This window comes from Struthio camelus, chromosome 9, assembly GCF_040807025.1.
Source record: "Struthio camelus isolate bStrCam1 chromosome 9, bStrCam1.hap1, whole genome shotgun sequence".
Classification (NCBI taxonomy): Eukaryota; Metazoa; Chordata; class Aves; order Struthioniformes; family Struthionidae; genus Struthio; species Struthio camelus.
Window position 1 is genome coordinate 2,155,814 of NC_090950.1, and position 15,785 is coordinate 2,171,598.

The following is a 15,785-nucleotide window of genomic DNA, read 5'->3' on the forward strand; positions in this document are numbered from 1 at the left end:
TGTCTGCAGCTCTTGAAAAAGCAGGTATCTCCCTAAGAGACAGCATCTCGAAGATGTACACAGTATGCTAAACATTTCTCTCTCCTCAGAGTTTCTGGATTCCCCTGTCTCTAGTCATTGTGAATACTGTCCACCCTCCCAAGCTGATCCGCTTGCCTGGGGGCTCCTTACTCCTGGGGGCCTTCTTGGACAAAGGGGACATTCTCTCTGCATACGTCCTACATTGCCACAGAAATAACATTCCGGTCCCTCACTGTCTGCCCGTCTTCTCCTGTCCCCTTCTCGTCCTTGCCCTTGGCATTGCCCTAGCCTTCCTCGGCCTCCTCTGTCTCTTCCTCTACCCCTTCCTCTAATTTGCAAGTTCCGTGCTGAAGCTGCTGCTAAGAGATTAGCCTCTTCTTGGTTTTCCTTTTTCCGTTCCTTTGCTTGCTTCCCTTGCTGTTTCTCCTCTCGCCCGTCATAGACCAATACTGCCACGCTTAAAATCCTTTGTGAAGTTTCTCCTTGCCACCCTGGCATGTGCTCCTTCAACTCTTTTGGGCTATCCGGAGCGGCCTGATGGACAAAGACACTAATGGCTAGTGCATCATTCCAGTTCTGGAAAGTCCTTCCCCCATAGTTCAACAAGGCTTGCCCTAGTCGTCCCCCAAAATCCCTGGCCTCTTTGTCCAAGCTCTGTCTACGCTCCTGCACTCTAGTCCAATCCACTCCTAGTTTGCTACATGCTCTAATAGCTTCTACCGAGTTCCGGAGTCCTGTCTGGCAAGCGACTCTGTCCCCTGCGTTATTGTAATCCCAATTTGGATCGTTTGCTGGCTAACGATTTGTGTTTCCCCCAGTCTGTTGTACAAACTTTGCCTCTTTATTAACTATTTTATCATCTCGCTCGTTTGGTCAGAACAACTCTCTCAAGAGTACTTGGGTATCCCGCCAGTTTGGATTATACCCAGTGCATATATATTAGAAAACAGCTGAGCGCTCCTTTCCACATCCTCCCTCAACCTGGGCATTTTGCTTGCCCACAATGCTCAATCACTCAGACTCCAGGGTTGGCTAGTAAATGCGTGCAGTACCATGTGAGGGGGGTTAGCTCTCCCCCCCCCCAACCGCTGCACTCGCTTGTAATGCTGCTGCATTAGGTAAAACATTAGCAACCATAGGATGGAGTCCTGCCACGGGAGGAGGGGAAGTCTGAGTAAGAGGAGGAGAGGGACAGATAGACAGATCTTCGGGAGGCGCCACCGGAGGAGTGTAAGGCGGAGCAGTAGCTCCTGGGGCGTTATTTGGGACACCTATATCTGCTGCAGCAAGAGTAGTTTTACAGAGGGTGCCGTTTGTCCTCCTTGGATCTCGCCGGTCCCACATCCAATTATCCCCACACATACCAATAATCCATTCAGTGAGGCTTTTCATCTTCCAATATAAGCTGTAGCAGAGCTCATTTCTTAGAATCGAAGGATCCTTCCTTGGGTTAACCCCCACATTAATTGTAAGATGGACAATCATCCTGACATAAAGGGACAGCTAACTAGCTAGGGATCGATTTGACTGTAACGGCTTTTTTCTCCTTTTTGTTCCTTTTCCTTTTCTAAATTTGGATGTTTGGAGCCAAGAGGGTGCAATGGTGGTTGGCTACACTCCCATCTGGGGTGCCAAAGTGCTGTGCAAACACTTTGATCCTAGGTTTCCAAGAAGCAGAGCCTCACGCACATCTAGCAGCAAAATTTTATTTCTTTAAATGATGGTGCAGCATAGTAACTGCTGGAGCTGGGTGCCTCCAGGGAGGGACCTTGAACAAAGGAATTCCGGCCTAATTAGACCCTTTACAGTTTTATTTCCCACCTGCCAGGGAAGGTCTCCCCCAATCTTCTTTACTGAGTCTTCTTTACTCTCCTTCTGGTTGGTGTCTCTCTCCTTCTGGTTGGTCTTGGCCTTCAGCCCACACTGGTTGCCATGTCCTTGTTTCCCACAGTCCCTTATCTCCTCCGAGGTCAACCCCAACCCAGGTGCATCCCATCTTGTCCCCTGCAGTCTACTTCATGAGCTAGTGTGTATCTTTATTAGCTGCTTTTAATGGGTTTGGCCGTTACATGCTCAGCAATGATTCTGGAGTTCATGGACGGTTCGGCCTTGAGGCCTGCATGCGCAGGGTAGGCAGTGGCGATAGAAACAGAGCTGCATGTCATACCCCAGCTCTGCCCTTCCACCTGAGATGCAAGCCCTGAAGACAGCGGGGGCCTGCTCTTGCCCTGGGGTGACTGGAGAGGGCAGGGGAGGCCAAAGCTTTTCTCCCCCTTTCCCTTGGCTATTGTGGGCCAGCAGAGCAGTTGACGCTTTGCAGCAAAACCAAAGTGTGTCAGGCCGCTCTACGCTGGCCTGGCATATTGGAACAAGTGGACACCCCGTCCCCCCCAGGACAAGCCAGATTCATGCAGGCAGCAAGTTTTGCCCCTTGCCTTTGGCTCCCTAAAAAAAGAACACTCACTCCGGCTGAGGAAACGGGGCTGTATCTTTGCGGGAAGCCCAACAAAGCCATGAAGCGGCAGCACAACAGGGGCTGTGCTTGAGGAGTCGAGCTGTCCTGGGGCTGCGGGAGATGCCAGCAATGAGCCAGACCTTCCAGCACACTTGCGTGTGTGTGTCCGTGGTGTGCAGCACCATGGCATTGGCACAGCTGCGTCAGCTCTGCTCAAACAGAGTCACGTCCTGGCGGGAGGGTGCCACCTCGCCCATGCTCTCGGGAGCCAGGGACACAGTGCTCCGAGGTGGAATCTTGATGTTCTCCTTGGCACCCTCAGGTTCATGATGGTCTGTGACACCAGGCAACGGACTAAAGGTTCCGCATCATTTTCCAGGGGCTGGAGGGCTGCGAGAGAAAGGCACCGAGCTGAGAACAGACTCCCACCTTTGCAGAGATCCCAGGAATCCCCCCCCAGGCAGGGCCAGCCCCACTCAGCTCTTCCCATGCGGAGGAGGCAGCAGGTAGGACAAATGGATCAGCTGGCACTTGCAGGTCGGCCAAGCCCCAGATGCGCCCCAAATACCCCCTGCTCTCCCCCACATAGGGACACAGAGCATTCCTCACCTGGGGCAGGCCAGTGAACTGCAGCTCACTTCCCAGCCTCCTCCCTCCTCCCTGCCAGGGCTGCCTGACACAGCGCTGCTCTCACTCACCAGTGCACAGCTCCTGCACCTTCTCCTTCCTCCGCTTCTTCACTTGCTGCCCGATGAGCCCTAGGCAAACACCTCCGCTCACCCCTCATACTCCCCAGCAAGCCCCCAGCAGCACAGCTCCCCTCTGGCCTTGCCAGCTTGGCCATGCAGCCTGCTCCCCTTGGGCAAGGCTGGCCCCAGCCCCGTCCCCACGGTGCAGGACCCAGGGACGGTGGGAGGGACTGAAGACCCTCCTGTGTGCCCGTCTGGGTGGGCAGGCATGGCCCTGGGCTTGTGGCTCACCAATGAACCTCACAGCTGCCTCCCGCAAGGATGCGTCCGGGTTCTCCAGGTAAGGCAGGCTCTGGCGCAGGTGTTGCTCCGCTCTGCTCCTGTCCCTCAGCAGCTGCAGACAGCACAAGGACAGGGGGTTGGCACCGAGCCTCCCCAGAAGGCCAGGCCTGTCCCTCCTCCCAGCTCCGGCCTCCTCTTCCTTCCTGCCCACGCCTCCCAGCTAGAAGCTGGCTGGTAGCCAGGTTCAGAGGGAGCAGAGGGCAGAGCGGGGCCTGTGGGTGCTGAGATCCCCGCCATGCTTCTGCCAAGGCCCAGCCAGGCCAGGGGCCCCTTCAGCACCCCAGCGGGCACTTAGAGGAGAGGGCTCTGGGCTGCAGCAGTGCGTGAGGGGCACAGCTGTGCACCCTGCCCACTGGCCATGGCGGCAGGCCTCATCCCGCCGCGGCCCCGGGGGCTTTGGCCACGTCCTTACCACGCACTCCCCGATCTTCCATGTCTCCGCTCTTCTGGCCAGCTGCTTGAGCTCCTCCCACTTGAGGAACTGTGCAGCGCTCACCAGGGCTTCCTGAGAGGCCTGCAGAGCAACAGAGACCAGGAGATGCCACCGCAGCCACGGCAGGACACCCTGGGTCCCCCTCGTCTTGGCAAGGCTCCCAGCCTTTCCCAGCCCCAAATGGCACGACGCAGCGTGCCACTAGGTCTGGCCCTCCCTGAAGGCAGAGGCAGCTCTGCCTTGTCCTTCGGCACACAGGAAGCTGCACCTCATGCTGCCATGCGTTCCAAGGCACACTTGGCAGCAGCCCTTGCCTTGCTGCTCACCTCCACCCACGGCATGTCAGCATTGCTTCCCCAAAACACTGCTCCCTACCTGGGCCACTCTCTGCACCTTGTCACTCATGTGGAGGAAGAGCGGCACCAGGCTCCTCTGTGCATGCTGCTTCAGGTTCCGTTTGTTCTTCCCCACCACAATCTCCAGCAGGTCTTTGAAGAGGAGCATGGAGAGCTCTCGCACTCTGCTGTCTTCCTGCAGGCAGGGAGGAGAGGAGGGGAGGCCTCAGCAACGACTCCAGGAATGGGGCCCGACAAGAGCGTTTACCGTTGCAAGGCCTCGTCCTCTCCGGGCACAACTGTCCCCCAGCCCGGCCAGAGGTCGGAGCTGAGGACAAGCCTCTGCTGAGGCAGCCTGGACAATGAGGGTTGTCGGCAGCAGCACGACAAGCCTCCCTGGGCTCTGTCTCCCTCTGGAGGGAGCTTCTTGGATTTCCTGAGGCCTCCATCAGGGCCCCCGCACACAACAAGAGGACAGAAAGGGACAGCCCCGCGGCACGGCCTCTCCCTCGCTCTCTAGCCTGCTCCTACCTCTCTGCTCATCGCTGCCCCAGGCCACGGCAAGCGCCGCACGCAGTCAAGCACGAGACGCAGCAGCCGAGAGCAGACAGGGGGCTGGTTTGCTCTACTCCCACAGCCCCGGACACCAAGGCCAGCACAGGGCATGGGCTGAGAACCACAGGGCAAAAGGTTTCCTGACATACAGCAGGGCCTGTGTGGGGACGTGCCAACAGGCACGTATGCAGAGGGGCACACAGCACCCAGACCACGCATACGGACCCCCGGACACACCAGCAGAGCCCCGGCTCTCCCATCAGCCTTACGTCATCAAAGCGAGGCAGAAGCTTCTCGGCCAGCTGCAGAACAATCGGGTTGGAGCCCTTCTGTTCCAGGTAGCTGAGGATGTTTCTCAGCAGCATCAGGCTTCCCACACGCACTTCCCTGCAAGCATCCTGCAGCCACTCCATGCTGTCTGGGAGCAGGCTCTGCATTCTCCTTTTCTGTGGGAAACACACAACTTTCTTTGTGGGGAGCAAGGCCAGACCCCCCCCACCGCCCGCCCAAAAGTGCTCTGCCTGCTCTTTTCCCATCAGGGCTCAGTGGCCAGGGCCAGGGCTCTGCACACACGCAGGCCTTGGGCACAGAGGCTGCAGTGCAGGGCACAGATCTCCAAGGGGGCCCTCAGCATGCACTGGCCTCTGTAGGGAGCAAAGCTGCTGCCTCAAGGCCCAGGAGCACCTGGCTGCCTTAGCCCGGCCCTGTGCTCCAGCTCATTGTCCCTCTCCCAGATCTTCCCGCTGGGCACTGGTGCCTTTCTCCTTGTGCAGCATGGCCAAGGGCCTGGCATGACACTCGGGGCAGACGAATGGGGCAGCGGAGACTTGGGAGCAGCTACCACACCTCCGGATTGCCAGCCAAGTCCAAGCCACTCTCTGACCCAGTGTCTCCTGTCAAGCCCCAGGCTGCCAGCATGGCTTCACCCGCCTGCCCCCCTCCTCACCATCTTGGGTCTATTCAACAGGGCCACGAGGCCTCTGAACGCCAGTCTGCGCATCTCCAGGCTCTCACTCTGCGCATAACCCTGGACGAGTGGCAGGACCTCCTCATCCATGTCGGCAAGGTCAGGGCATTCCAGCAGCTGAAATGGACACAGCACTGAAAGACTGGCACAGCCGGCAGCACTGCCCGCAGCGTGCAGCTCTCCATCCCACCCACCATCCAGGGCAAGGGCACCAGGCCCTCACAAAGCTCAGCCCAAACACAGCAGGCATTGTGCAGACACCCCTGGGCCCTGCTCCCAGCCCCGCGCCTCACGGCACACTGCACACACTGCTCGCCTCCTCCTCCCGTCCCCTGAACCCTCCGCAGCCTCTTGTTCTCATCCCTTGGAGGAGCAATTGAACACAGACAGCTGCCACAAAGCAGGCACGAAATACAAGTGCTTACGAGTGGTCGCCCAGCAGAAACGAGCCAAGGCCGGGGCTACTAACAGGAGCGTATGCATTGCCCCAGCTCCATTCACTAGCATCACCCCACACGCATGTGCACAAGCGAGCACAGCATTTAGAGGCCCCTCCAGAGAGGCACTGCTTGCCATGAGGCCCACCTCGACAAAGAAAGCCATGACGGGCAGCTGATGAAACTGGTCCTCCCTCCTCAGCAGCCTTGCCAGCTGGCGGAAGATCCAGCGACGCAGGTGACTGGCAGCCCCCCTCATTGCTCTGTCAGAGGCAAGAAGGCAGTGTTGGGCCTCAGCCGAGCAGGCAAACCTCCTCTGGCATCGCTCTGCTTGGCACGCAGCTCCTGCAGCCAGCAGCATTTGCTCATGGAGCACTGCTCTTGCCCTACCACACCTTGCCATTAGAAAGTCAGCGTCAGGCATCATTACGTTCCTTTTGGTGGGAGACCGGAGAAACAGCCTTCCTGCCCAGGCGGCATGGCCTGCCCACACATCCCCTCTCCTGCCCGCTTTGGATTCCTGTGCCCCTGGGCCCTCCCCAGGTTCTCCTGCGCACGACCCTCTCCCACAGCTCCTAACACCACCTGCTCCCCCAGCAGCTCTCCAAGCTGGGCAGCATGGCAGCTCCCAGGGCCCTTCTGCTGGGCGAGCCCTTGCCACAAGGGCTGAGGCTGCAGCCTCCTTTTTGGAGAAGTGGCGTTCCCCCTCCCCCACCAAGAAGCACATGGGGAGGCACACCCCACAGCCAGGGAAGAGGTGCTGGGCCAGAGCAGGCCGGAAAGGGCTCTACCTGGCCAGCACCACCACTCCCTTCTGCGAGGTGTCCGCATGCAGAAATAGGTCCCAGCCGCCCTTCCTCTCAACAGCCACGGCTACGGTCTCATAGTGGGCGCAGCGCAGCAGACTTTTCATGGCCTACACGGCGCACCTGCATGCAGAGCAAAGCCCAGGTCACACTGGCAGCCTGGCCCTGCCTCCAGGTGCAGCGCAGAGACAGGGCGAGCGGGATCGAGCACCTGACGTGGCTGGTGGGACGGGACTCATCCCGTTGGCATTCCCTCAAGAAGATATTTGCTTCCTGGTGGCTGAACTCTGCTGTGAAGACCATCTGCAAGAGCAGCGCCAGGAAGAGCTGGGGGAAAAACGCCTTCACCGCCTCTGGGCAGACGGGCTCCCGGATGATCTCACACAGTGCCCTCGTTGCCTGCAGAAAACACCCAGTCACACCTCTCACTCCCGAGCAGTCCCCGGCATGCTTCCACAGCCCTCCAGGTGGGAGGCTCGAGCACAGCCTTGGAGCATGGGAAATGCAGCTGGAGGCCTCAGCCTGGCTGCCTGACCAGGGCCAGCGCCCGCAGGCTCTTGGGCCTCAGCTCCTGGTTGTACACAATGAGCCTTCCTGCCTCAGCATGACCATCACCTCGGCAGGCTTCGTGTAGCGTGCACGCTCGGCCAGGCTCCCTGTCCCAGGCCGTGCTGCCTGCCCAGGTTTTGCAGGAGCCCTACTCCTGCCCCTCACCTTGCCCCCAACCCGACCCTGGCTTTCCAGCCTGCTGAGCGAGGTCGGCGGATGCAGGGACAGTGTCGGATGGAGATTTCCTGGGCATGGCCAGCCTGGCTGTTGGTGTGCAGAGAGGCCAGGCAGCACTTGGCAGCCCTGTGTGCTGGCACAGTCGGAGGCCTGGCGCTGGCCATGTTGTAGCCATGGGCCCAGGAGAGGTCCCTGCTTGGGGGCACACGGGCAGCGGAGAGGGGGAGGGGGCCCAGGGAGGCAGGCACCAGCCTGGGGGCACGGGAGGCCTCGTCCCCTAACTCACGGCCAGCGGAAGGATGCAGTTGTTGTCCCTGTCGGAGCTGGACTGCTTGCGCAGTGGCCGCTCCTCCAGCAAGCTCAGCAGCTCCCGCAGCATGTCCGGCGCAAGCATCGGCTTATCCATCAGCACCTTCCACATGCTCACGGCAGTGCTGCAGGCCCAGAGCGCCTTGTCAGTGGCACTTCCTTGGCCGCAGCACCGTAGCCTGGGCCAGCCCTGGAGGTCCCCAGCTGTGTGCCAGCCCTGCCCCTGCCCACCCCCTCCTCCCTGGCAGCCCCAAGAGGGTCCTGCCCAGGCAGGCAGCACATGACCAAGCTGAAGCCCCTTGCGCGGCAGGGAGCGTGCAGAGCCGCTGCGCTCTGCGGCTCAAGGCAGGGACACTTGCTCAGCTCTGGCTCCTCAAGGCCTGCTTGAGGCACCAGGGCTGGGAAACGCTGGGCGAGACACAGGGCCCTGCCCCTCAGCTGTGTGCTGGCCATCTGCTTGCCTCTGGCCCTCTTTGGGCCCTTCTCCCCATGGCCAATGAGCCACTGGAGCCCGTCCAGGCTGACGGGCCCCATACCTGTTGCACAGTGGCGAGCAGTACAGCAGGCTCACGGTCACCTCGCTGGGCTCCAAGCAGGCCAGCTGGCAAAGGGTCTTGTTTAGGGTGACCCGGGCCGACAGCTCCCTCACATACTTCACGTTCCTGTAGAGGCACCTTATGATGCGTGGCACCTGGAAGACACAAGGCGGACGGTGAGGCTGCTCCCAGAGAGCAGCCAATACCCCAGCTCCCACTCACTTCTCCTTCCCTCTCCACCACTCCCACCGCTCCTTGCTGCCTTCCAAGGGGCTCCGCTGCCCAAGAACACTGGCTCTCGGCGGGGAAACAGCGCCCCAGAGGGTCGAGCCCCATGCACGCCAGCCCCAGGCTCCTTACATCTTCCAGCACAGAGAAAGCGTCCAGCAGGAACATGGTCAGCATGTGGGAAGCCACCTCCGTATTGTAGGTGCTGCAGTTCCTCATGCCCTCGATGGCTGTGACAATGACGTCTGTCCTTTCGGAAGGCTGCAGGTTTTTCACAAACAGCTGGGGCAGAAAGGACCCAGGAGAGAAGAAATGTCACGCTGCGTGCCGCACTACTGCTGCTTAGCTAAGCAGTGGATGTGGCTCTGGAGAGAGGTGCGGGGCAGTGCTGGCACCGTGGCCCAGGAGAGCCAGGAGCACGCGCTGTGCTGGGTAGCAGCAGCATGGGGCATGTGGCCAGAGGGCCACCAGGGCAAGGCAGGATGCTCGGGAGCAGGCTCACAGTGCACTGGCTCTGCAGGCAACCCTAGCTTGCCGGTGGCCAGCAGGCTGCAGCTGCTGCTGGGACTCTTGGAGCCAAGCCTCTGGCTAGTCCCCGCTCAGGGACAGCGGGAGACACAGCAGTGAGAGCAGGGCTGCTACCAGGCAGCAACCAGTACTCTAGGTGCCACTCAGAGCTGCTTCCTTCTCCACCACCACCTCTGCATCAACCCCAAGGCCCCCTCAGCCCCACTCGTTAGGCATCCCTTTGCTCATCCACGTCTCCTCAGGACCCCATGGCCAACAGTCCCAGCAAGGGAAGTGCTCCTCACCCTCATGATCACGCTCATGTTGCTCGTCCACGAAAGGCAGAGCTCATTGTCGGCTTCCCTCTCCTTCTGGGGCTCCACATACTCTGGATCATCCTGCAGCATCGCCCGGCCTGAACAGCAGCAGAAAGACACAGCGGTCAGCAGGAGTCATGCAGAGCTGCAGGTGGCAGACTCATGGCGTCAGAGAGAAACCAGCCTGGCAGAGACAAAGGGCATGCCAGGAATGGATGGGGAGCAGGATTCCCAGGGAGGGTCGGGGCCTATTCCAGGGCAGAGAAGGGCAACTGCTTCAAAGGGTACCAAAAGCCTCACGGGCTTTCCGGTGCGAAGCCCGACACAAGCCGTAGCCTCTGAGCAGGGGCTGCTGAGCGTTTTCCAGGCCAGTGGTATCCAGGACAGGTACTAACAGCCCGCTCCCCTGCTCCTACATCAGCCGCGCCTCCTGCTCCTTTGCCTCACTGAGCAGAGGGGCCGAGGCAGTGCGATGCCTTCCCCGGTCTTGCCAGCGTGGCCGCGTGCAGAAGCACACAGCCCAGCACAGCTTCTCTTACGTTTTCGCTGCACGACGAATCTGAAGAGGCAATGAAGAGCATCCAAGGCCCCGCCCTTGGTCTCCGCGTCCTCGTAAGCACAGCAAAGGATGAGACAGCCCACCAGCTGTCCCAGCATCGGCACGGGGATCTTCCCATAGCAGGCAGGGCTCTCATCCACTCCTCCAAAGGGGTGCCACACCTGGGCAAGGCGGGTGGGACAGGTAGAAGGGCTGACGGGAGGCAGTCGCCACCAAAGCCCTGAAGCCAAGACTCTGCCCAGGCATGGATCCCAGCGGAGCCAAAGCTCTCGAGGGCCCTGCAGGCCTTGCCTCCCAAAGCAGCAGCCCAGCAAAGGCAGCACTGCCAGGCTGCGGCTCACATCATGCTCCGCGCGCACTGCTCCCCTGCACAGGGCTGGGGGCACAGCTGGCTCCTGCGACAAAGGGACTGCAGAGAAAAGCCCATGGAGAGAGGGCCAAAGAGCTTTGCTTCAGGGCAGAGCCTTGCTCAGTGCCTTAACCTGTGCCCACGCTTCCCTCCGAGGGACCCCCTGAGCTGCACTGTGCTCTGGGCTGCTGCAAAGGGCCAAAGCGGGGGCTGCACGGTACTTGGCTCCTTACCTCCAGCGAGGAATAGTTGGCCAGCAACTTGCTCAGCCTCCCAATCCTCCCCACGGCCCTCTCACGCACAGCTGCTCTCTCCGTCTTGGTGAAGGGCAGCAGCATCTGCAAGGAGAAAGGCTACTGCTCTGCCCGGGGAGCTGACGCCCACTCCAGCAGAAGCAGCTCTGCTAAGCGCCTGCCTGCAGTCCTACAGTGCACCAAGGCTTCCTCGGAGCTAGAGCCAAGCCTGGAATGGCCTTCCTGCCCCTACAGGCCCCAGCCTGCAAGGCCCACCTTGCCCTCAGGCAGCCAGCCACACCCAAGCCCCCTCCCAGCCTCTGCTCCTGGCCATGCACATGGCCCCGGGTGCCCTCTTCAGGATGGCAGGCCTTTCAGGCCACACCTTCCCTAGGGGTCTGCAGTGGGCAGCCTGGCCTCCGGCCTCCTGGCATGCAGAAGAACCAAGCTTCCGGGCTCGGCTCCCCTTGCAGCACGGGCAGCTCCCAGTGGGTCTCTGCCCCATTCCGATCTGGCAAGAAAAGCACAAGGCACGCGGAGGCAGGGGGGCAGCAGCACCAGCTGCCATCAGTGCAGTGCCTAGAGAAGAAGGGTGACATTCCTCCCACTGCTTTGGTGCAAGGAGAGCTTTGGGGGCAGAGGTGGCCCAGGAGTGCTCATGGGGGCAAGGTGTTCCCAAGAGCCTGGAGGATGTTTGGGGTGGGAAGGGACTTGGGCTGTAGCCAGGGGACACTGGGCTCACAGAAGAGCCCAGTGGGGAACCTCCCCTCACCCAAGCGAGAAACGCCCCCTGCCTGCTGCGTGCTGCCTGTACATGGCACTCGGGGGGGGAATGTCCACTCGAGGGTGTCACTTCCCTCTGGGCTGAGGAACAGGCCCAATGCAGCCCACTCTTTGCAAATGCCACACCTGCAAGATCTTCTGCAGCTCCAGGAGGCTGGAAGTGGCCGACTTGAGCACCAGCACCTCCAACATGTTGTCCATGGCATCGAGGGTCTGCAAGGAGGACAGGGGGTTGTGGCATTCCTTCCCCACTGCCTCTGACCCACAGCAGACTCAGTTGAACCCCTGCTGCCCAGCGAGGACACCCGCTGCCCTGCACGGGCCAACGAGAGGCCTCAGGGCAGGAGACCTGCTGTGCACGGACCAGCCCCTGGGCACTACCCATGGCCCAGCCCACGGGAAGGGCATGAAGGCAGGAGGGTGGGAAAACAAAGCTGAGATCCTGCCCAGCCTTGGAGCTGACAGTCACCTCTCAGCACAGCGAAGCCAGGGGCAAGCCCAGAGGGGCTGGCGGGCTCCCTGTAGCTCACCCAGCGCCTACCTTGGAGTAGAGGGACATGTCCACGGTCTCCATGTCTTCTCTTGGAGGAAGCAAGAAGACACTCTTGAAGCAGGCATGGAGAAGGCTGCTCTTTTTGCCCTCCAGAACCGGCTCCACTGCACTGCAAAGAGAGAGCGAGAAAGAGAGAGAGAGATGCCTGTTGGACACTGGTGCTGGGAGCAGTGCCTGGATGCCCTGGGGAGGTGGCTGTGGGCCGCTGGGGCAGGAGTCCCCCGGCTGCTACAGAGAGCACGTGAGGGAGCCCTGCAGGGAGGCACCTCCTCCCTCCATGAACTGGCCCAGGGCCAGAGGAGAGCCCAGGCAGCTAGGCCTCCCCCCTTCTCTACCACCTGCCTCCCCTTCTGCACTACAAGCCAAGGGGCCCTGGGGAGCTGCAGCAGGCAACCCTCTGCCCTCCCATCTGCCCTACTGACAAGCCTGGGCCAGGGGAGAGCAGAAGCGCAGCAGACAGCACCGCCAGCCTCCTCCCACCATGGTGCACACCTCCCAGCCAGGGACGGTGCCATCAGGCACATGCTGTGCACAGGTCCTGGCCAAACCAGGGGCTCTGCTAGCTACCTCATTGCCGTGATAGCAAGCATGGCTTGCTGGCGCACCGCTGTGCCCAGGCGCTCCAAGGGCTCCTCTTCCAGCAGCACCTGCACAGCACAACCGGCAGTCAGCGCGGCAACTGCCATCACCCAGCACCAGCAGACCCAGGGCCCAGCTGGCCTTGCCCCTGTCCTCACACCTGCTGCCTCTCCCCTCACCTCAATATGCTCGGCCAGCTCGTGTCGGCAGCAGAACACCTCCAGGCCCCAGGACAAGGTCTTGGCGCTGCTGCCTCCACAGAGGGTGCCGATGGACGCTAGAAACTTCAGCTTCTGCGCCTCTTGCTGACAGACGGGGAAGAGAGACAGAGTGAGCGCGAGAGGGGACAGGAAAGGCCAGCAGGACCAGAGCAGCCAGGGGGCTGCAGTGCTGGGCGGGACCTCGGACGGCAGCAGCTCTGCACAGCCAGCACCTCCCCAGCAGCCTGCCAGCAGACATGGGCGGACCCGCAGGGAGACCCAGGCACAGCCCCCATGGAAACGGCTGCACTTACCTGTTCTCGGCCACCCACAAAGGCCTGGATGAAGTCCAAGGCTTCCTCATCCTCTCTGGACAGCTCGGACCAGCTGCTGATGGAAAACCTTGCACCTGAGAAAGGAAGAGAGCCAGGAGCACTGCAGAGATGCAGGGCAGGCAGCAGAGAGCCGCGCAGTGAGCTCTGCCCGCCGGCCAGCCATGGGCCTGCTCCCGGGCACGCAGTCTCCCCCAGGCTGCTCAAGGCTGCACGGTGCCCAGCACATGGGCTGCCCTGCTGCAGCCAGCCAGGCAGGGCAAACCTCAACTGCACCAGGCTGGGGAACGTGCTGCCAGACGGGCAGCATCCCTCCTCCTGCCACGGAGCTGCCGCTCGCTGCCCGTCCCAGGCAGCAGGAGCTGCGTCCATCTGCGCTCTCCCTCCTGGGCGCATGCTGCGCTGGGGCCAGCTCCCAAGCCCCGAGCGGGCCCTGGCATCCGGGCACCGCTGTGCCACCACCCCGGGCACCCCGACACCACGTGCTGGGGAGATGGGAGCCCGGCGCAGAGCAGGGTGCGCTCCCCGGCCCTCACCCCAGCCCGGCCCAGCCCCACGGGGGCTCACTCACCTCTCCGCCACGCCTGGGACTCGAACCCCTCCAAGGGCCTCGAGGCAGAGCTGCTCTCCTCGGCAACCCTGTCCTGCTCCTGGGATGCCCGGCGCGGGCAGCCGTACTCCTGCTCCCAGGCCACCCGCGGGCGGCTGGGGGGTCTCTCCGCCATCCTGCGGCACGGAGCAGAGGCAGGAGGGGGACACTTGTTTAATGCAGAGCTGGGGAGGGTCCCCACGGGGGTGGGGGCAGCGCAGTCAAAGGTCCCCACGCCCGCCCCAGCCCTGGAGCCAGCTCTCCTGCGCCTCAGCCCCTGCCGCAAGGTCCTGCCCCCGCCGCGGCCGAGGGCCCCCGCAGCCCCGTGGCACTGCCGAGCCCGGCCGCCCCGTCGCTCTCACCCGCAGCAGGAGCTGGCAAGGCCTCGGCAAGCGCCTCGACTCCGCGGGGCTGCCGGGGCGGCAGGGAAAGACGCGGCTGCGCTCGGGGGCTCCTCCTCGAGCTCCACGCGCTCCTGCCCTCTCCCGTCGCCGTCTGCCCGGACACTGCCCGCACCTGACAGCGCTGCCGGTGTCACAACGGGGGGGGTCACAATGGCCCCGCCGGGGGCGGCTCTGAGGTCACCTCTGCTGCGCGAGCTGCTCCAGCAGCAGCAGCCGGCACCGCCAGGGGCTCCAGGGCCGCAGCGCGGCCGCCCCGGGCAGGAGGGAGCTGGGGCAGGGCAGGGCGAGGCAGCTCGAGGGGCCGCGCGCGGCTCCGCATGGCCAGCTCCCTCCTCTTTCATCCCCGGCTGCCCACGCCTGGCCGCACTCACCTGCTCACCACTAACCACCAGCACCACCTCAAAACCTGACCCCACCGTACCTCTTGCCCCAATCCCCTCCTCTCATCCCTCACCCCAAACTCTAACCCTCCAGCCACAACCCAGACCTCCAACCCCTTTCCCTAACTCTTGCTCCAGCCCTCACCGGCATCTCCAACCCTCAGCCCTAGACAACAAATGCTAGCCTTCACCCCAGCCCTCACCCCTGCCATAGCCCACTCCCCCACAAAGCTAGCCAACACTCACAGCAAGCACCAGAAACCCGCAGCACAACCACCAAACCTCGCCCCACGCCTCACCCAACCCCTCACCCCATGCAGCCAGCTCTCGTCCCCAGCCCTGCCCTCAACACCAGCCCCCAAGCACCAACCCCAGGGAGATGCCCGAACCCCCACTGCCAGCCCCAACCCCTTCCCCAGCCGCCCTCCCCCTCGCACCAGCCCCCTACCCTGCAGCCCCGCCGCTCACCCTCACGCTCCCGCCGGGCCCCCTCGCGCCCCACCCCGGCAGGCAGAGGAAGGGCAGGACCGGGCCGTGCTGGGGCAGCTGAGCGTGGCAGGCACCGCTGCAGATGCTCTGCTCCAGCCCCGCTCCAGCAGGGGCACCTACAGCACGTTGCCCCACACCAGCACAGGCGGCTTTGCAGCTTCTCCTGCAGCGGAGACTCCACAGCCTCTCGGGGAACCTGCTCCACTGCTTAACCGCCCTCGCGGGGAAAAAGCGCTTTCCTGCGCTCAGGGGGAATCGCCTGCTTCGCCATTTTGGGCCACGGCAGCACCCAACTCCTGGGCCGGGGCCGGGGCCGGGGGCGGAGGGGCGGGGCCATGGCAGGGACGGGGCGCCAGCCGGGCCCCCCGCGCCGGCACAGGGAGCGCAGCAGGCTGCTGGGGCGCGGCCGTGGCGCAGACGCCCCCGCCGCACGCCCCTCGCCCACGGGCCCCGCCCGGGCCAGCCCCGGCCCCCGCGCACGCAGCAGGCCGCCGCCGCCGGGCCCTGCGCCACGCTGGCCCCGGCCGCGGCCGCAGGGACAGCCCGCCGGGCGGCCGTTGGGCGGCCTGCGTGTCGCTCACGGCTCACCCCGCCCCTCCCGGCCACCCATTCGCTCGCTGCCTCCCCTCGCTCCCCGATTGGCCGGGCGGGGGGCGGGCTCTCCACCCGCCC

The 15,785-nt window shown here is 62.7% G+C and overlaps 2 protein-coding genes across 2 annotated transcripts; both read right to left on the reverse strand.

Moving 5' to 3' along the window:
- Positions 1-1,711: 1,711 nt before the first annotated feature.
- Positions 1,712-6,491, reverse strand: LOC138068158 (maestro heat-like repeat-containing protein family member 7). The gene is made up of 7 exons (XM_068954231.1): positions 6,383-6,491; positions 5,777-5,914; positions 5,100-5,276; positions 4,316-4,471; positions 3,920-4,021; positions 3,457-3,559; positions 1,712-2,866 (listed from the first exon to the last, which is right to left on the reverse strand). Exons 1-7 carry the CDS (start codon positions 6,398-6,400, stop codon positions 2,700-2,702), a joined length of 861 nt encoding a protein of 286 aa, XP_068810332.1. The 5' UTR covers positions 6,401-6,491; the 3' UTR covers positions 1,712-2,699.
- Positions 6,492-7,083: 592 nt separating this feature from the next.
- On the reverse strand, positions 7,084-15,144 carry LOC138068156 (maestro heat-like repeat-containing protein family member 7). Its single transcript, XM_068954230.1, has 15 exons — positions 15,093-15,144; positions 13,823-13,977; positions 13,234-13,328; positions 12,899-13,024; positions 12,708-12,787; positions 12,129-12,249; positions 11,714-11,800; positions 10,805-10,909; positions 10,203-10,383; positions 9,652-9,761; positions 8,972-9,121; positions 8,612-8,766; positions 8,053-8,200; positions 7,252-7,439; positions 7,084-7,163 (listed from the first exon to the last, which is right to left on the reverse strand). Exons 2-15 carry the CDS (start codon positions 13,974-13,976, stop codon positions 7,151-7,153), a joined length of 1,713 nt encoding a protein of 570 aa, XP_068810331.1. The 5' UTR covers position 13,977; positions 15,093-15,144; the 3' UTR covers positions 7,084-7,150.
- Positions 15,145-15,785: the final 641 nt, after the last annotated feature.